The sequence below is a fragment of the Pseudorca crassidens genome, chromosome 13 (assembly GCF_039906515.1).
Source record: "Pseudorca crassidens isolate mPseCra1 chromosome 13, mPseCra1.hap1, whole genome shotgun sequence".
Classification (NCBI taxonomy): domain Eukaryota; kingdom Metazoa; phylum Chordata; class Mammalia; order Artiodactyla; family Delphinidae; genus Pseudorca; species Pseudorca crassidens.
The window spans coordinates 9,252,481-9,279,091 of NC_090308.1; the positions used below are offsets into that span (position 1 = coordinate 9,252,481).

The 26,611-nt window shown below is 54.3% G+C and overlaps 2 protein-coding genes across 6 annotated transcripts in view; both read right to left on the minus strand.

Annotated features, from left to right (window-relative positions):
• SYNJ2 (synaptojanin 2) overlaps window positions 1-26,611 on the minus strand; it is a 100,288-nt gene that overhangs the window by 27,435 nt on the left and 46,242 nt on the right. For 4 of the 5 annotated variants that reach the window (XM_067701666.1, XM_067701664.1, XM_067701668.1 and 1 more), the window contains exons 5-11: window positions 18,645-18,728; window positions 10,212-10,273; window positions 7,393-7,489; window positions 4,633-4,805; window positions 3,190-3,271; window positions 2,310-2,459; window positions 2,064-2,229 (exon numbers count right to left, since the gene is read on the minus strand). In XM_067701666.1, coding sequence (XP_067557767.1) covers window positions 2,064-2,229; window positions 2,310-2,459; window positions 3,190-3,271; window positions 4,633-4,805; window positions 7,393-7,489; window positions 10,212-10,273; window positions 18,645-18,728 — 814 coding nt within the window. The remainder of the gene's footprint in view (window positions 1-2,063; window positions 2,230-2,309; window positions 2,460-3,189; window positions 3,272-4,632; window positions 4,806-7,392; window positions 7,490-10,211; window positions 10,274-18,644; window positions 18,729-26,611) is intronic. The other variant, XM_067701665.1, reaches the window with a different exon arrangement.
• LOC137205085 (involucrin-like) lies at window positions 18,779-23,997 on the minus strand. The gene is given in 2 exon segments (XM_067702980.1): window positions 18,779-23,321; window positions 23,352-23,997. Coding segments are annotated over 2 exon segments (1,863 nt in total). The 5' UTR covers window positions 23,624-23,997; the 3' UTR covers window positions 18,779-21,730.

The window sequence follows — 26,611 nt, forward strand, 5'->3', positions numbered from 1 at the left end:
CAGGAGTTCCCCCAATAAAATAATAAAAAATAAAAAAAGTAGAAAAGGGGTGTGAAGTCATTTTAAGCACGGGCAAACTAATTTTTCAAAAACACCAAAAATTTCTAAACCAAGAGTTATACATTTTTCTAAGGAAAAATGGCGGGTCTCCCCTTCTTTTCCATGAGCCCTGTAATGTTTACAGGCTCTACGGGATAAGATGCCACTAAAATTTCCCCAAAGAAACCTCTAGCTCACTTACATGTGGAATCTTACACACACACACACACACACACACACACACACACACACACACACACAATGAACTCATAGATACAGAGAACAGTTGTCAGAGGTTGGGGTGTGGGTGTGGCGAGGTGGGTGAAGGTGGTCAAAAGGTAGAAACTTCCTGTTAAACAAGTCCTGGGAATATAAGGTACAGCGTGGTGACTACAGTTAACAATACCGCGTTGTATATTTGAAAGGCGCTAAGAGAGTCGTTCTTAAAAGTTCTCATCACAAGAGAAAAAACTGTAACTGTGTGTGGTGATGATGTTAACTAGACTTACTGTGCTAATGATTTTGAAACATATACAAATATCAAATCATTATGTTGTATACCTGAAACTAATGTAATGCTATATATCAAATATATCTCAAGTAAAGAAGAAAGAAAAAAGGAAACCTCTAGCTATTGAGGGAATCATGACAGTCCTGCCCCTGAGAGTGGAAGGTGTCCTCATCCCTGGGAGAGTTCTACAGGGTTCTGGGGCCAGAACAGAAACAGGAGGCCACCCTCATGGAAGACTCCCCACAAATGATACCTGGCAATGGGAACAAGAACCCTTTCAAGCTGAGAAAGATTCCTGGATGAGTTAACACTCAAAGACATCGACTCTGACCCCAGTGGACCCTTCTCCACTTCTCCCCGCCTCTCGGTTTGGAAATGGTGCAAATTAAGAAAGTAGAAGAGTGAGCTCTCACGTGAGTCCAGAAAGCACCGGGAACCACAGTGACAGCTGGTATTGTGGACACAGTTTTTTGTTTGTTTGTTTTTTGTTTGTTTTTTTGAGGTACGCGGGCCTCTCACTGTTGTGGCCTCTCCCGTTGCGGAGCACAGGCTCCGGACGTGCAGGCTCAGCGGCCATGGCTCACGGGCCCAGCCGCTCCGCGGCACGTGGGATCTTCCTGGACCGGGGCACGAACCCGCGTCCCCTGCACCGGCAGGCGGACTCTCAACCACTGCGCCACCAGCGAAGCCCTGGGGACACGTTTTTATCTTCTGTATATTGTGGTGTCTGACCTGCTGGCTGGGGAGAGACTGCCCCTCCCGGGGCTAAGCCAACTCTCAGACCCAGCCAGAGCCTGCTACACGCAAACAAGCCACCCAGAGCCGTACCTCCTCCTTCTGGCCGCATACCCCGGAGGGGACGTTCCTCTGCCTTAATCATCCTAGGACCAAGTCCCGTCCAACTAGAGCCCATCCCTAGCCCAAAGCCCCACGGTTACTCCAACTAGCCATGCCTACACCTTGCCCGGCCTTCCCTATGGAAACCCCAATCAAGGCTGTGGCCTAAGTGCCCTTCTGCCTCCTGACCACCCTGGCGTCTGCCATGTGGTCCCGAGTGGCATTTCTAGGACCTGTGAGTGTATTAACTTTGTTTTTTCCTGAGCCTCTCCTCTGCCTCCTCGTGGGGCTGCACCCAGCTGAGCATCTCCTAAAATACGAAACACAGCGGCATTTGCTTAGATCAGCTGGTCAGACCATGAGACTGATCACGCTGGAGCCGTAATAGAAACAGCAGGCCACCCTCATGGAAGACTCCTTAAATGAGGGTTGGCAATGGGACCAAGAACGCATTCAAGCTGAGAAAGATTCCTGGATGGGTTAACGTTCAAAGACATGGACACTCTGAGAACAGTCAAGGATCAGATCTGAGCACAGAAGCTCCCTCCCGCTGCCCCGCAGCTCAGGGAGGCGCCTGCCACCCACCATCTGGGATGACGTGAGGGGTGGGAAGGCTGGCTAGCACCCCCCAACCATCGCCCTCTGGATCTCCCCAGGCAGAGCGGGAGCCCCTCACCCAGCAGGGCCTGGTTGTCCAGCAGCATCCTTCCTTTGTCCGCAGACTCTTCAGTGTAGACGTCCCCGACCAGCAGCAGCTTGATGGCCTCCTGCTTCACCCCGTCGAAGAAGTTGGACTGGATTGTGCGAGACACAGACCGGGCCCCGTCCTTCAGCTTCCCCACCTGCCACGGGCCGGACGACAGGCCGTGAGAGGGGCCCACACGGGCACCACCCGCCCCCCGCCCCCGCGGCCTGCCCTTACCTTGGCCTTCCCTTCCAGGGCCCGGCTGCCCGTGAACATCTTGCTCAGGCTGTGCCCGTTCAGAGACCACATGGCTTTGAAGGACTCCACGAAGCGGTCGGCAATGGGCTTTGAATTCAGCCCTAGGCTCTCAAGCTGCAGGTGGAGGACCTGGGAGAGGAGCGGACAGTGGTCACTAACTTCTCACCCGGAAGCTGCCCCGCAGAGGCCCAGGGGACACCACCAGGCACCATCCCCATGAGTTCCTACTCAGAGGGTTGCTGTGGGTGACTCTGTGCCCCCAGAGGACAGGGCACCCTCGCAGCAGAGAATGGGGCTTCTACGGCTCACCCAACTTTACCTATACTTCACCCAGCCCTCCTCTGACACCCTCCCCCTCCCTCCCCCATACTACCCGCAAAACAGGACAGCAAGGGATGGACGGCAGGCGGCGCGGACCCCACTCCTCCTCCCAGCGGTCAGCCAGGACAGGCCACCCAGGCAGCAGACCACAGGCTTCAAACTCCCTCCCAGGCTTCAAACCCAGCCTCATCTCAGGCGGTCTCACCCTGCCTTCCTCTAAGGGAACGTTCACAATAATCACTACCCACGGCTACCGTTTCTCCTTTGGGCCATGGTAGCACCTTTGGGCCACCATGTCCGGGGTGCATTCCAAAGAGTGTGTGAAAGTGTGCCTGTGATAGGCCAAAGGCATCTCACGGCATCGGCAAGCCAGCTACCCAGGGAGACCTCTCTCTAGATGCCGGACACGTCACTGTCCCCTCCCCACAGTGGGAACGCCAGCCCAGTGAGGCCTCCCTCATCTTGCCGACAAGGGTGCTGAGCCCAGCCCATCCCCCTGAAGGCACAGGACAGGACACAGACGGCCCGAGAGACAGACCTCGAGGGCGATGAAGCTCTGCACCGTGTTGGTTCGGTCCAGGCAGTCGAGACAGTTCATCCGCAAAGTGCCTTTCTGAAAACTTTGGGAAACAACACACACAAGTTACAAGTTCTGCTGGAAGGAGCACTGCCCGTGGCACAACGGCCCATCTGACTGCAGGCCCCCAAGGAGCCTCGTCCCGAGAAAGAACCCCTCACCTCCTCCCTGGGAGGCCGCCTGCCAACTAGAGCCCACCCGGGCAGCCCAAAGCCACCAGATTACTCAGCCCGGTGGATCCTAAGCTGTTTGTCTTTCCCACGGAAACCCCAGCGGGGGCTCCCCAACGGCACGCGGCGCGGTGGGTCCCAGCACTGCTGGAGGGGTGGCCGAGTCCAGAGCGCGCTCTCGGCAGCCTGCACACCAGGGCCGTCACAAAGACAGTCAAATCTCGTTGTCACCCTAGTTACGTTCTAGAAAGTTGCGTGAACCGTTAGCGAACTGAACTGTCAGCAAAGCAGCAGCCGCGGAGCCACTGCTCCTGGGGGGCTATGTTCCCGTGAGCCTCTACTCGCGTATTTTCATCGACTAATCCATACATAACCTTGTTTTATGTGTGTCTCTGTTTAAAGACACCTAATTTAATATATATTGTTGATTCATCCACAATCAAGTCTTGGCCATCAGCGCTGTAACTCGTGCCTGAACGAACACACGTACTCTCTCCCTGAGGCACGTCACACCCTTCCTGGGCTTAGGACCCTGGACAGCACTTAGCACCACGCCTGGGGGGGCATTTTAAACAGTGAAATCTCCGACAAGATGCACAAAATAGCGAAGACGCGGCACCCTGCAGACAGTACGGGAACACCTGTTTGCAGGGGAGTTGAAACAAGAAGGCCGAGCGGGGCCCGGCCCCACCTCAGCCGGGAACGTGCACGGCAGGCGCCTCGACTTTCTCACTGTTCTGAGCAGGTCTGGTGAGTGACCGTGAACGCTCCAGGAGTTTGGGGTCACAAATAAACTTCAGCAAGTGGGCAAATCTGCAAATATGGAATCGCGGAAACTGGACTTCCTTCTCCTCCACTCTGAGCAGGGAATCCACATCCCAGTTCCCTTAGGCAATGGGTTTATGCCAGCTGCCCCCGCTTCACTCTTGCTAATTTTCATCACAGTTCAGATGATAAGTTATATGGTCACCACGGCTCCACCATTTAACCCGGTCCCCGCCATCAGTCCATTTTGCCAGAAAACCATGATTTATCATCTGCTCACAAAATTCACAAGCATCTCCGATTGTGGGAAGGGAAAGGAGAAGGCCAGAATCCAAGATGCCCGATATCACCGAGCCCGCGGCCCCAGAAACTGCAAGTGTAGGAGCGGCGAGGGAGGGCGCACTCCCAGCAGAGCCCCTGCCACTCGGCAGCTCACCCGGCGGGACGACAAGATGCAGGTGAGACTCACCGTGGACTTACATTCTTGCCCCTGGCAAACACATCAAAGTCATCCCAGTGCAGCTTCAACTGTGGCCTCAGCAGGTTCTCCAATTTCTCTAGCTTCCCGCCTTTGGCAAACTGATGGAAGTCAAAGTTGATCATAGGCGTGTCGCCAGCGTGGCAAGAAGCCCAGAGCAGCTTCTGAAAGGGGACGGAAGGGAGAGGGTGGCAGGGCATCTGAGCGGCCAACTGTGTCACTCGACACGGTGCAGGGCTTAGCTTGAAGGCTTACGGTGGACCCTGTGGTTTACCAGCCCCGACCCGGAAAGGGCAGCACAGAACAAAGGCCCTGGGGCCAAAACCACAAAGAGCATCTTGCCTGAAGGGCACAAGGTCCACCTTGGACAAAAGACAGCCAGAGTGGGTGTGGCTCCCCGGGGCAGCCCAGGGCCCTGCACCAACATCACCTCCCAGAGGGCTCTCTGGAGGACGCCCACGGGGAAGGACTGCTCTGTTCTGCAGGCACCCGAGTGCCACAGGCACACCAGGTACAGGGCAGCACAGCAGGCTGCGGAGCTCATAATCCAGCTCCTGTTGCCCTGGTAACCAGTCCCGCCCTGACAAGGCAAGACTCCGGGAGGGTGTGCTCAGAGGCGGCCAGGTCCCTCGGCAAGTCCTCCAGGCCGCCCAGTGAGGGGAGGCGCAGCCCAGTGAAACTCCAGGGTGGGGGAGACAGGGGCTCAGGGCCCACTCGGGCCCGGGGCCAGCACGTGAGCTGGACTGAAGGCGGAGCCAGACATGAGGAAGCACGGCCGGTGGGTGCCTGGCAGGCATGGTGCCCTGGCCGAGGTCTGCCTTCCACACCAGGAGCCCCAGCCAGCAACTCCTCAGCACCCTCACCAGGCAGCCCCGGGGCAGAGGATGAACCACTGCCTTCCCAGGGCACCCAGCCTCGGGCCGCCAACCACACCCTCCTGTGCGGCTTCAGGTCAGCCTTGTCCAGCATTTGCCCAGCCAGAGACGAGTGACTCTGAAGGACTAGAAGGGCTTCAGGCCATCTGGTCCCGAGGACTCTGAGCGCCCGTCCCTCCTGCGCTAGAACGCAAGTCAACGCTCCGCTGCCGTCATCAAGAAGGTCTTGCTGGGAAGCAGTCGGCCAGGCTGAAGCATTCACACTCGGTGGCTTCACGATCTGGAGCAAGTGCCTGGCCCCCTGTGGCCTGATAACCACGGGTCACAGGCCGGCTGCCTGTGCGTGGCCCTCAGCGTGGCAGAGCTGACAGGCTGAGGGAGCGCCTTCTATGTGATACCCCAGTTGGGACCATGACCCAGGTCTCTCCAGGTAAGGTCCACCTCTTACCTCCTACCTGCCCAGGGGTCTGGTCTCCCCTGCTGGGCCAGAGGCCTGCAGTCATCTCGACCCAGGTCTCTCCAGGTAAGGTCCACCTCTTACCTCCTACCTGCCCAGGGGTCTGGTCTCCCCTGCTGGGCCAGAGGCCTGCAGTCACCTCCTGCCTTTCCAGCGCAGGGGCCCACCAGCTGATGGGGGCGTGCTGAGGACACCTTCTCCCCAACATCAAGGCATAAAGGGGAAAAATTCTTGAGGGTTTTTTTTCCCCTTCTTCTTCCTTAAAATAAACTGCCCACACGGCTGCCAAGATGGGTGGCAGTGGAGATGCTTTGCGAGCTTGTTGCCAATAGCAACAAACCAAACAGGAAAAGCAGGTCTGGCCAAGTGAAACTGGCCACCAGCAAGTCTCAGCTCCAAGCACATGGCTTCCCTAAACAGAGGGAAATAAGCACCCAGCTGGATTCAGCTTCTACTGGCCAGGGGCCAGGACCACAGGGAACACTCTTTCCGTGAAGTGAGGTGTGACTTCAAACTCTCTCCATAAGGGGCTTCCTTGAGCTCTGAACAACCACAGGGTTTTTTTTCCCATTCAGCAGGGAACATGGGCTGCTGGGAAAGGACTGTGGAGGCCCACAGCCCACAGCTCATTCTGCAGCTTGGCCTACAGTAGACCAAATACACGTGGGAGCACTGGGAACGGAGAGATGCAGGCGAGGTGGGCGGAGCCTTTTGCTCACGGCTCCCTCCCCGCCCAGGGTTTCTCCACGCATCTCCCTTGAACGTGTGCCGGAAGCCGCGGGGAGCCCACGGAAAGCTGGACACAGGAAGCAGCTCTCAGGGGCAGCCCACACAAGGATGGATGACTTGAAGGCTCCATGTTCACCGGAGGAAATTATCTAGGGTTGCTTGCTTTAAAGCGAGCAGGGGCTCTGAAGAGCCACGTAGGCACAAGTGCCCTGCGGGTGTCTGTGTGAACGTGCCGCAAGGTGCTGGCCAGCAGCTGGGCCAGACCAACAAGGGAAGAGGGAACTCTGGCTCCCCGAGCAGGTCAGGGATGTGTGGGGTGAAGCCCAAACGTACGCGTGCACGTGCATGCATGTGTGCGTTCACGCGTGTGTGTGTCCGTCCAAGAGAGCCAGGGAAAGGCCCGGCCGTCCTGAGTGGTCGATGCCCCAGTGGGGAGCAGTGGAGGAAGTGCAGCTGGAGATGGGAGATGCTCTGTTTTCATTCTGAGCAAATTCTCCCAACCATTGCTTCACAAAAATTAAACTGCATGTCAGTAGCCCAAATCACCTGATGCGGAAGCTCTGATGGAAAAAGCCTCCCCCAACGTGGGGAAAGCAGGGCTGTTGTCCCCCGTCCCCATGGAAGCCCACCCTGAGCAGGGGCCCCTCGGCTCCCTCATTCCCTGCCCTCCCAGGCGGGGAAGCCAGTTACCTTGAAGGCTCTGTTGAGCACCTCCTCTCCGCCTCTGCTCCCCAGCAGGTTCACGACCACTTGCTTCCCATATTGCTCCTTGAGAAGCACCATGTGCCTGCAACAGAGCAGGGCCACGCATGATGCCATGTCCCCGCGACACACGCTGACGGCCCCGCCCTTGAGGGGACCTGCCAGGCACTGGAGGTCCTGGATGAGCTGTTCCCCACGAAAGGCACTGGCCAAGAGTACACAGCACATCAAACTTCTAAACACACATGGTATCAGGTGGAGGATACGCTGGACTTTCTGTAAAGTCCTCCATTAAACCCAGAACAGCTAACCTGGCCTTTCATTAACAGGGCCTCAGAAATGTGACGTGCGTATCTCTGAAGTTAACCCACTTCACTTGGTACCTTCTCAGAACTAGAAAAACTGGGAGGAGAGGCATCAACCTCATCAAGTTTTTCATCTAAGTGCTGCACTTCATGATGTTTAACCTCAACCAGAAGGTATAAGGAAATTTCGGTCTTTAGGAAAATTCTCTGTATACCAGAGACTATTTTTAAATACATACGTTGAAATAGCAGGAGAGACTCTAATAGTTGTCTTTTACCAGCAGCTTTTGAAAAGTAACTTTATAATTTTAATACTGTTAGAAATATTCAAATGTAGCTTTTTTAAAAAGGGGAAATACACAATGCAAAAAGCAAATGTAAAATTAATTTAATACTGCAATCTTAACATCTAACACGAGAAAAAAATAACACACCACAATGTTAAAAGTGGTAGAATTTCATGTGATTTTAAGTTCTTTCCTTCTTTTAAACATTTTTTGTACTTTCCAAATTTCTACAGTAACATGTTTGTCTCATAAATGGAATTTTTTAAAGTTAATTATCACAAAAGAACCATTTTTAGCCCAATAAGAGAAAAAGGGACTCTCTTACTAACTCGGAGGGACAGCACTGCGCAGAGGAATGTGGATCCTGAAGTGGGCAGTTTATGTCCCTTTGCAGACAGCTGGAGACAAGCTCCGCCCCCATGAAGAAGCATTCTCCCAGGGCCATGCTCCTGGCAGCCCTGTCCTGTCTGCAGTCCCTCCCAGGGGGAGGATGCAGGGCTGGGTCAAATCTGGGAGATCAGGGCCTCCTCACAGCCGGTAGGCTGTGCACGGCCCCTGGAGCCATGCTATGTGGAAGCCCCGGGGGAAGGTGCCAGAAGAAACAACGTGTGTGGCCTGGCCCCTCCGGGCTCTTTTGGTTCCGCCTCCCCAGAGAAGGTGCATCCTGGCCTGAGGTCTGACAGGTGCAGACAGAGCAGGCCCTGCTCAGGTGGGGAGTCTGAGCTGCTCAGCGCTGAGTGTGCCCTGTGTGTAACATGCTAATGAGGGGGGCTGGTGTCACCAATCTTAAGGTAAATAAGAAGGCTGCAAGCAAGTTTAAAGTCCAAATGAAGCTTCGGCTAGAAGGATTCTAACATTTTAAAAAATTACTTTGAGGACTTCCCTGGTGGTGCAGTGGTTAAGAATCCGCCTGCCAATGCAGGGGACACGGGTTCGAGCCCTGGTCCGGGAAGATCCCACATGCTGCGGAGCAACTAAGCCCACGCGCCACAACTACTGAGCCTGCGCTCTAGAGCCCACAAGCCACAACTACTGAAGCCCGCGCACCTAGAGCCCATGCTCTGCAGCAAGAGAAGCCACCGCAATGGGAAGCCCGCGGACCGCACGAAGAGCAGCCCCCACTCGCCTCAACAAGAGAAAGCCGTGCGCGGCAATGAAGACCCAACGCATCCAAAAGTAAATAAATAATAAAGTAAATTAAAAAAAAAATTACTTTGACAAGTATTTTACACCCATTAAGATTATTTTAAAATTAACATTTAGAGTAAAAAAACAAATATTTTAAAAAGCTATTAACTATTTCAAGTACAAATTACCAAGAGTTCAGGTTAGCGATGGCTTTTCTTAAGCGAGTTGTAAAACAGTAAGTGTGTAATGATCCAATTTGTGTTTTAAAAAATGAACTATGGGGACTTTCCTAGTGGCGCATTGGTTAAGAATCTGCCTGCCAATGCAGGGGACACGGGTTCGAGCCCTGGTCCGGGAAGATCGCACATACCGCGGAGTGACTAAGCCCGTGCGTCACGACTACTGAGCCTGCGAGCCACAACTACTGAGCCCACACGCCACAACTACTGAAGCCCGTGCGCCTTGAGCCTGTGTTCTGCAACAAGAGAAGCCACCGCAATGAGAAGCCCGTGCACCGCAATGAAGAGTAGCCCCCGCTCGCCGCAACTAGAGAAAGCCCGCGCGCAGCAACGAAGACCCAATGAAGCAAAAAAAACCAAAAAAACAAAAAAGAACTATGTATAAGTCAGAATCTTTTCTAGAACTATATATAGAAAACTAACTAACAGTGGGAATTGAGAGTTAGGGTACTTCTACGTCTTCCTTTATACCTTTCCACACTGTGACTTTTTAAAGCCTGGGAATATGTTACCTTAAAAACACAAACAAACCAGCTTAGAAATATCCTATAGTTTAGATGATCCCTTATTAACCAGGACAAATGGATAAAGCTTCAATGCAGAAGGAACTGATAAGATAAAATAATTGCAAAGTGTTACCTGAGCATTTATGAATGAACCTTCACGGAAAACTGAAAGCAAGTAAACATTCCATTTTGTAAGCTGCCTTTTTGTATAAAGAACCAAAGTAAAAAGCAGATTCAGATTCCAGATTTGGGGTCTCCCATTTCCCATGGCACCCTGGCTCCTGTACTACTGTCTGATGGAAGGAAAGACAACAGACTCCGGATGCGGCCGGAGGACCCTACCTGTCGAAAGCAGGGGCGTTGGCTTCCAGGCCTCTGTTGAGTCTCAGATGATGGGAACCCACCTAAATCAAAGAGAAAGGACACCGGTGACTCCTCCCGCCCTGCGAACCCAGAACGCGATGGCCTTCCCACTCGCCCTCTTGCTGCCAGCCAGGCCACACGTAGGAGCCACTCGGCCCCTCCATGGCCAATGTACAGCTCAGGACGGCCGGGCCCTGAATGCAGGTCCCGCAGCCTGCGTCTGGCTCTGCTTCAGCCCCGTCCTAACTGCAGCATGGACCACGCCGGCTGGGCTCTTCTACAAACAGAAGACAAACTTCAGGGTAAGACCATGAGGCCCACATCAGATCCACAAACGCTTCTGTGGTGCAGAGGTAAGGCTAAGCCAACCGGGAGAAAGAAACCGCTTCCAGTCTCTTCTGCAACTCCAGGGATCTTGACTGCCCCTAAAATCTGAGCTGTCATGACTACCTGCAAACGACCTTGCCTTATTGTTTAGAACTACCTATTTAACACTGGAAGCTTAAAAAACAAACTTAAAACTACTTATTGTTATTGCCTGAGGGGACTCTCTCTGAACAGATCTGGGACAATCTGAACATCGAATAATGTAAGGACACAGGGAGGGTGGGAGGGACGGAGACGCAAGAGGGAAGAGATACGGGGACATATGTATAACTGATTCACTTTGTTATAAAGCAGAAACTAACACACCATTGTAAAGCAATTATACTCCAATAAAGATGTTAAAAAATAAATAAATAATGTAAGAACAGCAGTGGATTATGACCTGATGAATAAAATAGGAATCCATGAATCTATACAGATGAGAGCTGGATGGATGGGTGGATGAGTGGATGGACAGATGGATGGGTGGGCAGGTGCATGGGTAGGTGGCTACCTGGGTAGATGGCTAGCCGGGGGGCGCGTGTGGGACAGGGAGAAGAGAGGGTTCTTCCTTACGGAAAATACCAACTGATAAACATGGAGGGAATGGTGGAAAATCATCATCTTATATCAATCATAGTAAAAACTTATTCAGCAAAAATCATCCATTGGCCATAAATCTTGGGGGAAAATTTGATGAGGAGTAGGGTACTTGCATGGTCTCAAAGTGTCTCCATAAATCACTTGTTAGTTGAAAAGTAAAACATATTGGGCTTCCCTGGTGGCGCAGTGGTTGAGAGTCCGCCTGCCGATGCAGGGGACACGGGTTCGTGCCCCGGTCTGAGAAGATCCCACATGCCGCGGAGCGGCTGGGCCCGTGAGCCATGGCCGCTGAGCCTGCGAGTCTGGAGCCTGTGCTCCACAATGGGAGAGGCCACAGAGGTGAGAGGCCCACGTACCGCAAAAAAAAAAAAAAAAAAAAAAAAATCATATTGGGCTTCCCTGGTGGCGCAGTGGCTGAGAGTCCGCCTGCCGATGCAGGGGACACGGGTTCGTGCCCCGGTCTGGGAAGATCCCACGTGCCGCGGAGCAGCTGGGCCCGTGAGCCATGGCCGCTGGGCCTGCGCGTCTGGAGCCTGTGCTCCGCGACGGGAGAGGCCACAACAGTGAGAGGCCCGCGTACCGCAAAAAAACAACAACACATATTAAGCATAAGTGGAGAAACTGAAGAACACCTTGCCCAAGTTTTCAAAACTAACATCACTAATGAGGGGCAGAGGGACACTGGGGACTTCCAGATGGGAAGGACCTCTGAGAAGGACACGGTCGATCGGCATTCTGGCCAGGGATCAGTACCCCGAGCCTGGTCATAATGAAATACCAGGAAACTCCCAGATGAGGAACATTCAATTTACAGAAAAAGAAGACCTACATTCTCCAAAAACATCAACTTCAGGAAAGACAGAAAGGCAGAGGAACTGGTCCAGATTAAAGGAGACTGGAAATGTGAGAACTAAATGCAGGATGTGATGCTGGCCTGGATCCTGGACTGAAGGGGGAAAGGAGCCACGATGGACACTAATTACTGAGAAAATTGATAAACCTGGAATACAGGCTGCAGATCTGATTAAAGTCCTGTGTCCACGTTAAATTTCCTGAATGTGTACCTACCCTGTGGTGATGTAAGAGAACATATTTGCTCCTTGGGAAAACATCCTGAAACATTAACAAGTAAACAGACTAAACAGATGTATGCAACCTACTCTCAAGTGATTCAGAAATAAATAAAGCATAGGTGTGTGTGGCAAGATGTTAACATTGAGTGAATCCGGGTAATGATGTGTAAGGGTCCTTTCCACCGTTCTTACAACTTTTCTGTAGGTCTGAAATCATTTCAAGATAAAAAGTTTCTTCAAAGGTACTGCTCAGTTTTGCTTGGTATTGAAGGTTGTAAAGTGGTGTCCTTGGATTCATCCATATCATCAGATGTAGATATTACTGAACATGGGAGAAGCATTATTTTATGACCCTTAACATTGCAGATAATACCTCTGTCCCTCTCCATACGTGAGGAAAGTACCCATCTAGCAAACTAGTGTCTCAGCAATAGATTTAGAAATTACTGGGATTAGGTCTGTCCACATAAATGACTCTACAAATAAAGTCTGTAGTCCCTTCTGGTCCTAAGAAACGTTGGTCACGAAGGAAATGAGCCAGTAAACTAAGGCATCGAAAAGGAGGCATCTTGCTCTTAACTGTGGGTGCTCCTAAGAAAGGCTCAACCCAAACACCTTCATCTTGTGTGTATTCTGCCCTCCTTTCCTGACGGCCATTGACACCTGGCTGACGAAATGCCAGTTACTTAACCCCCAAAACCATCACAGCCCCTGGGCTCCCAGAAGACGGTCATGTCCTGCACCCAAGGCAGGTCAGCCCGTCTTTCTTCTGAACTTACAAGGAAGGTGCCGGCGGAAAGCGAGTCCACGCTCCTCCAGCCACCCTCTGAGGGGACCCTGAGCCCCGGGGGCCACTTGCTCCACGTCTGCCTGTCAGTCACCGCAAGAAATCGCCCCTGGCTTCAGGAAGAAGGTGCGGCTGTTTTCACACTCACTCCCATGGGAGCAAGTAAGAGAATCAGAAAATGGTTCGGGGCTCAGAAGCTTCATCTCTGGCTCTAAACTTCCCCTGAGATAAGAATTACCTAAGTCCCGTTACGAACTGCATAACCCATGCAGGCCTGAGTTAGTGAGCCTGACACCTGGGTCCACACGGCACTGGGTGCTGTGGAGATGGCAAAGGGACGGGAGACCCTGAATTCCCGTCCCTGGCTGACTCCCACCAACTGGGTCGCTGTGCAAAGACCCCAAAACACACGTAAGTGTTTCTAACGAGTCTGCATGACTGCATCTGCAGGACTCGGGGAAGCTGGGGGCCAGTCAGGAGGCAGCAGCCCACAGCAGGAGAGGACACGGCCCAGCCCTGGGACAGGGCACGGCCCTTCGGATGCCTCGGCCCTTTCTCCCTCACCCAGACTCTCTGCGTGGACAGGGCAAGGAAGGACCCTTGGAGGCGTGTTCCCATCCCCACAGCAGTCAGTCCAACGTCACTGCTGATGACACTAAGGGCACCACCCACAGTGAATGACCAGGGCAGTAAATGGGCAGAAAGGATCCCTGACTCCAGTGGTTCTCAAAGTGTGGTCCCCGGACCGGCAGCATCAGTGTGCCCTGAGAGCTTGTTAGAAATGCAGATTTGAGGGCCCACCTCAGACCTACTGAATGAAGGTCTCCGGGGGTGGGGCCAGGAACCTGTGTTTTAACAAGTACCCAGGTGACTCCTGCACAAGGTGGCTCACATATGCACACACACGCCCCCCATGCTACGGTCTGAGAGGTGCTGGTTTCTACCTAATCATCGTCGTCGTTCCCTTTTTGCTGGGGGTTTGAATGCCTGTGAGGGGACAAGGCAGCGGGACGAGAGCAGCCCGGGGGTCTGTGTCTACACCCGCACACGGGGCACCCTGCCCACAGCCATGTCCCCCCGCCTCCTAAGTGGACGGGGCGTGGGCAGAAGGGGGGCCTCGGACACTCTCCGGGAGGTCATTCGTCCATCAGCTCGACAACCCGTTAGTCCAGCTGCCTAAGGCCGCACGTCCCGACACTGACCTGAATCTCTCCTCTCTGGTGTCACCTAGTCCTGAGGCCACAGTCTGTCAGAGCCTCAGGGAGCAGCTTCACGCGGGGCTGAAATGAAACCGCTGCTGGCCCCGGCACTCAGGAACTGACCGCGCTGCTTTTTTTAGTCTCCCTCCTCCCCCGGCCAGGTGGACATCAGCCACTCACTCCTGTCTGGTCCCTGAAGTCAGAGGTTCAATCCCAAAGATTCCAGGCTGAGCCGGAGGGAGTGGCTGGAAGAAGAATGCCTGGCTGAGTCCACACAGAGCCTCCCTGAGCACTTGAGAGGGTCCCAGGGCCACAGACGGCATCTCCGAACCTCTCCCTCCCCCTCCACGGCCTCCCCTAGTTAAAGCCGGCAGCATCTCTGACCTGGATCCATGCCACCGTCCTACCTGGTGCCCTTACCTTCCATCTTCTTCCTCCAAACTCCAAAGCTTACTTAGGCCTCATCACCCACCCCCTGAACCCTTTGGCGCAGCGTCCAGAGCGCGCAGAGCCAGCTCCTCCCGGCTCACAAGCCACGGTACGCACACCTCTTCCCAGCTCCGAGTTCAAGCTGTTGGCTTGAAATCAGCTCTGATGGGAGTATTTACACCACAGAAATGGGCAAATGCTACAAACCAAAACTTCTCCATCCTGGCCCAAAAAAAACTGTTTTACCAGCATAACCTTGAGTGATTCCCAAGCCTTCTGCACATTGGAGTCATCTAAGGGTCTTCAGAACAGTACTGATGCCTGCTCCCACCTGCAGACGTGCTGATGTACCTGGGATGGCATGCACCCCGAGTGCCAGGAATTTTATGAGCTGCCCAGGTGATTCTAATGTGCAGCAGTTTGGGCACCACCGGGGTAAAAGTCAAACTCCTTAGCGTAACATACAAAACCCATGTTCATCTGGGCCTCGCCAGCCTCTCCAGTCTCACCTTTCACCAGGACCCCTGTCCCCCATGCCCGGGCTGCAGGGAGCACAGCCAGCACAGGTCCCCAGATGTGCTCTGACGCAGCAGTTGCAACACCTGCATCTGTGGTTCCCTCTGCAGGCTGCCTTCCTGGCCTGGGTGATTCCACCCAATCCCTCTCAGGTCAGTTCAGACACCCACCCCTGCAGCCTGAGTGGCCTGTCCGTCCCCAGAGCTGCCACAGGGATCTCAGCCTTCCTCTCTCCCAGCTCTATTCGTACAACACTGTTATGTCCTGTCACCTCCACCCCGAAGTTGGGGGCGACATCTGATGTCAGGTGCCTACATGTACCAGGTGATGAGTGTCTGTAGGATGAATAAATGGCTTCCCCGGGGTGTGTATGAGGGCTGGGAAGTGGAAGAGCCTAGAAGACTGGTGCTTGTGCCACACATGAATGCAAAAACGTGAGGACACTGTCACTACACCGCATGGTGTCCTCGTGGGGCCTTCACAGGAAACTCCTACTCCGCTTGCAGGACGCAAAGAGCCGTGCTTCTCCTGATGCAAATGCCAACTTGTGCTTTTTGTCTCTTACATGCTATAACTTACGTTATTAATACCACTAAGAGCCACCTTTTTTAGTACTTTTTAGATTCTAGATACTGAGCTAAATTCTAATACATCCTATGATATTTAATCCTCTCCATAACCCTAGGAGATTGTTATCGTCAATCCCATTTTACAGAAGAGTAGACTAAGGCTATTTATCATCTGCACAACCTATTAACAAGATAAAGATGAACTGCTAAAGGTACATGGTTGCTGGAAATGCAGTCAGGATCCAGGAGTTTGTAAGGAAGGCACTACGCCCGTGATAACGTGCAGACAAATCATCATCCCACGGTCCTCTCTGCGCACCTCCGTGCCCCAACCCCGGCGGGGCTCATCCACTCCCTTGGGGTAACTGCAAAAGGGCGAAGGCGCAACACTGCAACTTAAAAAGCAGCTATTTACCCCCAAATCTTTGCACTTTTCATCTAACCTAAGTGAAGAAGGAGGGGGAATTTTTCAAAATAGAGAAAAACAACCAGAACTGCTCTTCAGGCTTGCTATTGATAGTTCGGGTAGGGTGACTGAAAGTTGCCCTCCTGTGCCCTAGGAAGATGACCTCATCTCTCTTTGATGAGGGATTGTATTTAGAGGATAAACACGGGTATCAAACCCAAAGGTTAGCAAATCCTTAAGATTCATGAACGCTAAAGCCTTTTGCAACTTATTTTGAAGAAACCACGGAGGCTGTGGAAGAGGCTTAACAAGTGTTATGAGTCTAAAAGATGCTACAGCTACAGAAAAGCAAGCCACCCAAGGTCCATGCATGCGGACCCAAGTCAGACTGGGGGACAGGTGTTCCCATGCAGGGTCAGGCTGTGTCTGGAGCACCAGAGGAGTCAAGCTGGAGACCAAAATTAAAGAGGGGACTGACAAGTTTTGTCTTGTTTTTAGAAGAGGGAGACCAGAGTGTGGAGAGTCCTAGAAATAAGACAGAAATGGCCAAAGGAAGGCCCTGGAGAAGACGAAATGGAGAAAGGGGGAACCACGAAGGTTCCTGAAGGTCTGAGAATTCAGACTTGGTGTGGCACGTCCCCTGGAACACCCTGTAGAGACAGACGGTGTGCAAAGCAAGGAGAAACTAGCTAATAATAATAATAATGGAGCCATCCCAAACTGCGTGAGGGTAAAACAGATGAATTTCAAAGGGTCCTTCCCAAATTCTAATACTCTATCATAACCATCTCCCAGTTTGGGGGTTTCTTACAAATCAAAGGAAAACTCCAAATCTAAAGAAAATCAAGTTTCAAAACCCCTTTGCGAATGTCCCGAATAGGCAAATTATAGAGACAGAAAGTAGAACAGTTGCCCAGGCCTCGGGGAGGGAATGGGGGGTGACCACTGATGGGCCCATGGTTTTCTTAGTGGTGATGAAAGTGTTCTAACATTAGATGATGGTGATGGTTACACAACTCTGCGAATGCATTAAAAACCATAGAATTGTACACTTTATATGGGTGAGGTTTAGGTATGCAAATTATATCTCAGTAGAGCTGTTTAAAAACAAAGCTCTCTTGGGATGGCCTCCAGAGGAGATCTCCACCCATCCTCAGGGGTGCACCCTTCTGCCACCACTTAATGCCATCAGCTGCTGCACACGTCTTAGCTGTTCCTTTCTCGTGGAAACAATGAATGTTAATTGAGCTTTTGCCCACAGAACTGAGACACTCATCCACCCGTCTCACCTAAGGGCTGACAAGGTTCCTTTCCACGGCTTCCAACCGCACGATGACAGCATGAGGACAAAGTGCCCACGGCTGAGGCTGGGTCAAGTCAAGGGCGGGTGAGACCCAGCGCGTCAAACACTCCAAGAGCCTGGCAGGTGGCCCTGGGCCTCTCTAGCCACCGGCTGGTGACCCAGCCACCGTCACACAGAGCGCTCGGGAAGGAGAGCCAAGGCGACGCAGGCTTGGGCACAGGGGTCTCCTGAGGGCACCCACGTCCCCTCCAGCCAGGCGGGAACACCGGGATTGGTGTGGAGGAATCAGGTCCCCTCGGCCGTGACCCTCCCAGGTAGGAAAGCAGTGTGCCCCTCCACTGACGACAGACGTGCTCTTGGACCCACACCCTGAACTCGTCCCAGGAGACAGAAGGCCAAATACCTCTGGCACCGGCCAGTGCCCTGTTGGGACGGCAAGGAGTATTTTTAGAAATCACATGAAAGTTCCGCGCAGTTGGCACGCGGTCCCACAACAAGCACCTCCAAACGCCAGACCTGCCACACGGCCGCTGGGGCCCCCAAAACCTTTCAAAGCTTTCCAGGAGAGTCGCGACTCTCTAAAGACATCTTAGGGGGCCTTCCCTGGTGGCGCAGTGGTTGAGAGTCCGTCTGCCGATGCAGGGGATGCAGGTTCGTGCCCCGGTCCGGGAAGATCCCACATGCCGCGGAGCGGCTGGGCCCGTGAGCCATGGCCGCTGAGCCTGCGCGTCCGGAGCCTGTGCTCCGCAACGGGAGAGGCCACAACAGCGAGAGGCCCACGTACCGCAAAAAAAAAAAAAAAGACATCTTAGGCCACGCTCTCAACACACTGAACTTGGGTCTAAGTGAAGGTAACTGCAATCACACGATGTGGTCCACTTACTTGCAAAGACCTTTCACCTCACCAGTGTCATCAGTGAGCTCGAGATCGGAAAATCACACAACGTGTATGTCTCTGCGTACGACACCACACACATGCGCACACACACACACACGTGCACGCTCACACACACGTGCACACACACTGTGACAACTCAGCTCAATCCAACTGGGCTGGGGAAAAAGACCAGAAACTGCCATGAAAGAAATATGACTAAAAGAAACAACTCACAGCCGTTTAGAAGAGAAGAGACACACGCGGACAGGCTTTTTATTACCTACCTGAAGCCCTGGCTGCTCCCAAAACAGCGGAACGGAGCCTCTGATCTGAACAAAAGACGACACTCCATCATCCATGTAGATCATCTACACCACAAGGAGACAGAAAGGGAAAGGTATTCTTCAATGAAACCGAATGTCCTGGGGCCGGTAACGGGATCCGGCTGCCTGAGACCCGACACCAGCCAGAGCGAAGGGCGACGGCGGGCTTGAGCGCCCTCTGCCCCTCTCCCAGCCTGGCCGAGCGGCTCCCCGCCCCGCAGGCTGGCGCTCACAGGCTTGCTCCGCTGCCCCCCAGCCTCCGAGGAGGAGGGTGTGGGTGGATGGAAATCCCACAACCTGAGCGACCTCCCCGAAAAGCCCAGCAGTCCCCTCCCCACCAATTTTAGGAACAGAGGCAAATGGGCTCTGGGATTTAACTAAGACCTTCCTGGGAGCCCTCTACTGTCACCCTGTCAACTGGCGAAGTAGCAGACAGCGACTGGAAAGGGACTGGAGGAAATGAAATGAACCAGCTGTAGCCCAAAGCCCTAGTTAGCTGCACTAGTCGGTCCTGCACTTGACAATGCAAGTCAAGACTTGACCTGAACTCACAGTTGGTCCTGGCCCTACACCACTGTGTTCTTGAACGTGTCAGGGAGTCCACACACACACACACACACACAGCCTCCACAAACTTCCAGGGTGACAGCACCTGCACAGACACAGACCATCCTTTACAAGTTAAGGAATGTATCTCCTTCCTACCCCACACACAGTTCTTCCAGGCTGTACCAACTCCTCACCCGTCTGCAGGCCCTTACTGATGCTCTAGTGCCAGGGAGGTCTAAAGGGACAAAAAGTACAGTCCCCAGCATCACGAGGGTGAGGGCTGCGGCAGCTATCAGTTGCTGCCCTTTATCTGAGTAACTCTACCCTGGCCTGGCAGGGCTGGCCTCAGGCGATGCTACTGGCCCTTTCCATTTCTTAGCGGCCTGCTCCCTTACAGGGCAGCTTTCCATGCGGCTAGATCACGCTCAGATCACACATGCATTAGTAATTCTGCAGTGGAGGACCTGAATATTAGACCTGAAGGTTCCCTGAACTTCAGGAATTACATGAGCCTGGGAGTCATAATGTTGAGCTGAAACTCTATCCTTTAATCTCCAAAGGAAAAAAATGTACTGGGTGAAGAACTCGTCTGTTTTCAGATACTGATCACCAGCAAATTGGTTACGCTCCATTATTCCACTGACAAAAGCAGAAGAAAGTGGCGGCTATGTAAGCTACTGCGGGGAGCACAGGCTACTGCGAGATTAAAGGTATACAGCCTCCCTGCCTGTGTCCACATTGCTGAGAGTCACCAATTCAGCCAATATCCCTATGTAAAGACAACTCATAACAGTGCCCGGGACCTGACGGAAGCTAAGGAACGATTACCCTTCACTTTACTTAATACGTGCTAAAAGCGCTACTTCCGGCATTAGACCACGCCCCTCTCGAGCTGGAACTTAACACAGAACCCGCTTCAGAAAAACACCGACAAGCGGTCCCAGCACTCCGGACCCCACCCCCGGGGCAGAAAGAAAAGATGCCTCCAGATTTCTCTATTCCTCCTCCCACATGAAAATATTCTAGTTCTGTGCCCACCCTATCACCAGGAACACCCACCTCTTTGTTCCCGAGGTGGTAGGACCACCCCCATCATCACACAGTAGTGATGGATTTAAAGTGCTTTCCTTTCTGGGCGAAAGAACACAGGTTTTAAAACTAGCGGGAGCTTCAACACCTGGCCTGACCTCACCGAGGCAGTTTTAACAGAGGGCACTTGGGGGCCCTGGGGGGGGGAGGGACAGGATGGAGAGTGAACGCAGGTCAGCACGTGAGCTCTGGGACACCGCCGACCCGGGTCCCACTCCCCTCTGCCCAGCGGGGTGACCCAGGCTCTGTTCCTTAACCACCTCCTGCCTCGGTTTCCCTCTCTCAACGGAGTTAGCGTCACCTGATCACAGAGGGGTGACGTGCCGTGAAGCAAAGGAGGGAGCGTTCTGGGGCCCAGGGCGGTCACTCCTTCCCGTTCAGCTCGGAAAAGCCTCCTGCCCCGCAGAACATGGGAACAGGGTTCAGGCCGCGGGCAGGAGAGGGGATCTAGGAGGGGACAGACAGAGGTGGGAGGGAAACGCAGAGCAGGAGGGGCTTCAGGAAGGGGGAGCCACCGCGGCGTGTGGCTCGAGGCCAGGCCTGGCACCGAGCGTGCCCCTTTCACAGAGTGGGGGAGCAGCAGCCCAACAACCGTAACGAGAAAGGGACAAAGCAGGAAGCCTCGCCACTGGATAGAGACACTTTTCTCCACAAGGCTTTTTGCTGAACTTCTGGTCCAGGATGAGGTGTTTGCAAACCAATTCCTTCCAGGTCTGCATTCCCGGGAGAACACTCACGGTCATCCTAACCTCCCTGATGAACCAGGGGCCTTATCTTCAGTAGCCAAATCGTTATCTTTTGTTTTCTTTGGGTAAATGAGGGGACTTTCTGTGCCGCGAGTCATGGCGGCAGAGCGAGCCCACCAGGTGGGACTCCCAGCAGAGCCGAAAAGACTGCAGACTCCGCCCAGGGAGACCAAGATGCCGTCCACACCTGCGCACACATGCATCTACACAACACAAATGTGCACACAACATATACGTGTGTGCACACGAGCAAATACACAACACACATATGCCTGCACGCCCACACAAAACCCCCCTACCCACAAACGGGCACACATACACAGCCTGCCTTGGAGGAGAAAGACTGTTCTCTTAGGGAAAAACATAAAAGCAAGGCAGGAGTGGATGGTTTGAAAACACCTCCCTTTTCTGGCTCCCTGAGAGTTAGTCTCCACGTCAGGGATCCAGCCTGCTCCGTCTCGCGCCATCGCTGGCCTGAATGACAGAGGCAAGCAGCCCGTCAGCCGCCCTCGCGCCTCTGCTACAGGACCTCCCCTCCCCAGGGGCTGAGGTCTCAGTCCCTTAGCAGAGGGCACAGGCTGGAGGTGACCTGCAGGCAACACAAGAGGGGCCAAGCTGCCCCAGCCAATGCTCCTTCCTGCCGCGGGCTCAGTACCAATGTCCTCAAGTTGCTGCCTGCACCCTCAGGTGCAGACATGAGGTTTCAGATCCTGCCATTTCTCTAAATGCCAGGTCACGAAGCAGGCGACGCCTCGTGTCTTCCTCTTCCTCCGTGGTTCTCCACCTCCCAGGGTCCTCCTCCAAGACTCTCCACCTCCCAGCATCCTCATCCAAGACTCCCCACCTCCCAGCGTCCTCATCCAAGACTCCCCATCTCCCAGCGTCCTCGTCCAAGACTCCCCACCTCCCAGCGTCCTCGTCCAAGACTCCTCACCTCCCAGCGCCCTCCTCCAAGACTCTCCACCTCCCAGCGCCCTCCTCCAAGACTCTCCACCTCCCAGCGCCCTCCTCCAAGACTCCCCACCTCCCAGCGTCCTCCTCCAAGACTCCCCACCTCCCAGCGTCCTCCTCCAAGACTCCCCACCTCCCTGGGTCCTCCTCCAAGACTCCCCACCTCCCAGGGCCCTCCTGCAAGACTCCCCACCTCCCTAGGTCCTCCTCCAAGACTCCCCACCTCCCAGAGTCCTCCTCCAAGACTCCCCACCTCCCTGGGTCCTCCTCCAAGACTCCCCACCTCCCAGCGTCCTCCTCCAAGACTCCCCACCTCCCAGAGTCCTCCTCCAAGACTCCCCACCTCCCTGGGTCCTCCTGCAAGACTCCCCACCTCCCTGGGTCCTCCTGCAAGACTCCCCACCTCCCAGCGTCCTCCTCCAAGACTCCCCACCTCCCAGCGTCCTCCTCCAAGACTCCCCACCTCCCTGGGTCCTCCTGCAAGACTCCCCACCTCCCAGCGTCGTCCTCCAAGACTCCCCACCTCCCAGCGTCCTCCTCCAAGACTCCCCACCTCCCAGCGTCCTCCTCCAAGACTCCCCACCTCCCTGGGTCCTCCTGCAAGACTCCCCACCTCCCTGGGTCCTCCTGCAAGACTCCCCACCTCCCGGGGTCCTCCTCCAAGACTCCCCACCTCCCAGCGTCCTCCTCCAAGACTCCCCACCTCCCAGGGTCCTCCTCCAAGACTCCCCACCTCCCAGGGCCCTCCTGCAAGACTCCCCACCTCCCTGGGCCCTCCTGCAAGACTCCCCACCTCCCAGCGTCCTCCTCCAAGACTCCCCACCTCCCTGGGTCCTCCTGCAAGACTCCCCACCTCCCAGCGTCCTCCTCCAAGACTCCCCACCTCCCAGCGTCCTCGTCCAAGACTCCCCACCTCCCAGCGTCCTCCTCCAAGACTCCCCACCTCCCTGGGTCCTCCTGCAAGACTCCCCACCTCCCAGCGTCCTCCTCCAAGACTCCCCACCTCCCAGCGTCCTCGTCCAAGACTCCCCACCTCCCAGCGTCCTCCTCCAAGACTCCCCACCTCCCTGGGTCCTCCTGCAAGACTCCCCACCTCCCAGGGTTCTCCTCCAAGACTCCCCACCTCCTAGCGTCCTCCTCCAAGACTCCCCACCTCCCAAGGTCCTCCTGCAAGACTCCCCACCTCCCTGGGTCCTCCTGCAAGACTCCCCACCTCCCAGCGTCCTCCTCCAAGACTCCCCACCTCCCAGCGTCCTCCTCCAAGACTCCCCACCTCCCAAGGTCCTCCTCCAAGACTCCCCACCTCCCAGGGTCCTCCTCCAAGACTCCCCACCTCCCAGCGTCCTCCTCCAAGACTCCCCACCTCCCAGGGCCCTCCTCCAAGACTCCCCACCTTGCAGGGTCCTCCGCTAGCACACAGGCCTCTCCCTGCCCTCCCTTGCTCTGCTGTCTTTCCTTCTCTCTCCAGGTAGGAGGCTCACAGCTGAGCACTGACCACTTACCGTGGGAGGCACCCCCGAGAGCCAGCTGGTCTGTCTCCTCCCTGCTGTGACCCCACCCGGCAGGCTCCCGCTCAGACTCAGCTGAGGGGCTCAGGACGTGCATCTGTGTTGCCGACGAGGACACCCCTGTATCGGCTCTGGGAAACGACCCCTCCCCTGGGGTCACCTTCTCCTCCACACGCCAGGGCGGTCACGCTGTTTGGAGGCCCTGCTGGTGTGACTCGTCCGGCTCCTCCCTCCCGTGGTGGAGAGCACGGGGTCCCTTGGGAGCAGACTGAAACGCACGCGCCCCACGAGGAACTGCTTTGGGTGCAAGCCCACGACCTCCTGCCCCATGTGTGTCTGTGAAAACGAAATCACCGTGGGGCTCACTTGCAGCCTCTGGGTCCCGGCAGGACAGCAGCTGGTGATGTCTGGCTGACTGTCAGCTCATCCGCTGCTCCTGGGAGCAAAGTCGGGGCGAGGGCCTCATCCCGAGAGCAGCGCGGAGGAAGAAAGGGAGGAAAAGCACAAACCCGGAAGCCCACAAAGCTCACAGGAGCCAAGAAACCCCTCCCCGCGCCCAAGAAGGGAGGCAGGTGCCGGCAATTTAAGTAACAGGGTGGGCTGCAGGAGCGGGGTGGGGGGGAGGGGGCAGGGCGCTGCGGGCTCTAAGGCCTCGCGGGCCGGCCGCACGCTGCTGGAGGGGACAGGGTCCCTGCCTCCGAGCACATACACGGGGCAGGCAGGAGACAAGCGCAAGTCACCAGGCACACTTAGAACAACCAGAGCAGAGGCCCAACCCTAGTCTGTAGAAAAACGAGAAGAGCAAGGACAATAGGGAGATTGTTCATAAAGCTAAACGCGCTGCATTGAAAGCACAGTCCTGACCTGTTAATGTCAGGTTATGTCCTTGTGTTGGATTGAATTGTGGCCCCCCTCAAAAAGATATGTTGAAGGGGTTTCCCTGGTGGCACAGTGGTCGGGAAGTCCGCCTGCCGGTGCAGGGGACGCGGGTTCGTGCCCCGGTCTGGGAAGATCCCACATGCCGTGGAGCGGCTGGGCCTGTGAGCCATGGCCGCTGAGCCTGCGCGTCCGGAGCCTGTGCTCCGCAACGGGAGAGGCCACAACAGTGAGGGGCCCGCGTACCGCAAAAAACAACAGTATGTTGAAAGCCTAACCCCCAACACCTGGGAATGTGACCTTACTTGGAGATAAGAGCCGTTGCAGATGCAATTAGTTAAGAAAGGTCAGGTTGGAGTAGGCTGGGCCCTCAATCCAATATGCCTGGTGTCCTTATGTAAAGGGGAGAAACACACACACGCAGGGAGAAGATGCCACGTGGTGCTGGAGCCAGATGGGAGTGACGCTGCCACCGCCGGGGCGTCAGAAGCTGCCAGTGGGAAGGCTCCTCCCCCAGAGGCTTCAGAAGGAGCGCGGCGGTGCGCACGCCCTGATCTCGGGCTCTGGCCTCCAGGACTGGGAGACAATACATTTCAGTCCTTTTCAGCACTGCCCCCACTCCCACCATTTGCGGTGCTCGTTACAGCAGTTCCAGGAAACCACTACGTCTTCTTACATTTTCAGTGTTAAAACGTCTTATCGTTTAGGAACAGACAGTGATAAGGAGGACAGTTGCTTTATCAATGACTTGCTTGACAAGTAGATGGGACCCCAATTTTTAAAAAACTGGTTGAAATCCAAAAAAATCTAAGGGGCACTAAACAAGGTACTCTCTGCCCGAGGGCGGGATGGGGAACGAGGCGAAGGCTGAACCGCAGGGGCTCGCTCCAGGGCTGCCCCCGGAAACCTCCTAAATCCCGCTCAGTTACCAGGTTCAGGGTCTCTGGTATTTTGATTCGTCCAAAAATGCTTTGCATCTTTGGCCCCCACTTCCCAGCACAGCGCTCAGCCTGTGGCAGGTGAAAAGTAATTAAGATCTGTGGAATGAATTGAATGGTGCAAAGACTAATGACACAAGGATAAAGACCGGGATGGAACACTGTGAGGAAGGCCCCCATCTGGGGGCTGCGTTTTCTCTGTCATTTTTAACCAGGTGTTTATTTACCAGCCGCGTCTATGTCCAGGAGAGCTGAAGTCACAGGCAAGAAATTGCCCCTCTGCTCATCTTCAGGCTGCTGACTGGCATCCCCCTACTCAGCATCTGACCCCAAGAGGACCCTCCCCGCTCTGTGCCCTCCGAAAGCCCAGGCAGGTCCAGCTCACACACGGAAGGCAAGTGCTCAAATCTGTGCTGAATTAAACTGGCTAAAGCCCTGGTAGGAAACACCTGTCGCAGCTGCAGCCGTAAGAGGGGATGCAAAGTCCCATCAGCACTAAACAAACACGGGCTGCTTGCAGCTTGACACCCACGGCAATACTACAGCTGTGCCTTTCATGGGCTATCCTTTGATTTATTCTATCAGTTAGTCTACACGGTGGTATTATCCTACTGTGTAGGATAACATCGCATGTTAGCATGTTCGCAAAAAAATCACCTGTTAGCAAAAAAATAATAATAATAATAAATAAAGCAGCTGTAAGGACAGCATCTCTGGGAATGAGAACAGAATTTAGGGGGGAAAAAGTCAATGAGAAATTAAGCAGAAGGTTCTATTCCACGGAGCTGCTGCCTCACATGCAGATTTCACAACTCCCAGCTGCTAAGACTTGCTTCCAGGAGGAAGCTTCAGTGGATCTAGAATGAAAAATAACTTCCTTCTCTCATCCTGCCATTATTCAGCTACTTACTTTTGTCTTAAAAAGATTTTCAAACCTTATTGGTTCATTTGTCAGCTGCTCTCTGAATAACCACCACCCTTCGTGATATCACGGCAAAAATTCCTTCTTCTTTTTAGGAAATACCCCTGGGTAAGCAACGCTTTTCCAGCGTGAGAAGAGAATCAAAAAAGATACAGCATGCAGGGACTTCTCTGGTGGCGCAGTGGTTAAGAATCCGCCTGCCAATGCAGGGGACACGGGTTCGAGCCCTGGTCCGGGAAGATCCCACGTGCCGCAGAGCAACTAAGCCCCAAGCCACAAACTACTGAGCCCGTGTGCCACAACTACTGAAGCCCACGTGTCTAGAGCCCGTGCTCCACAACAAGAAAAG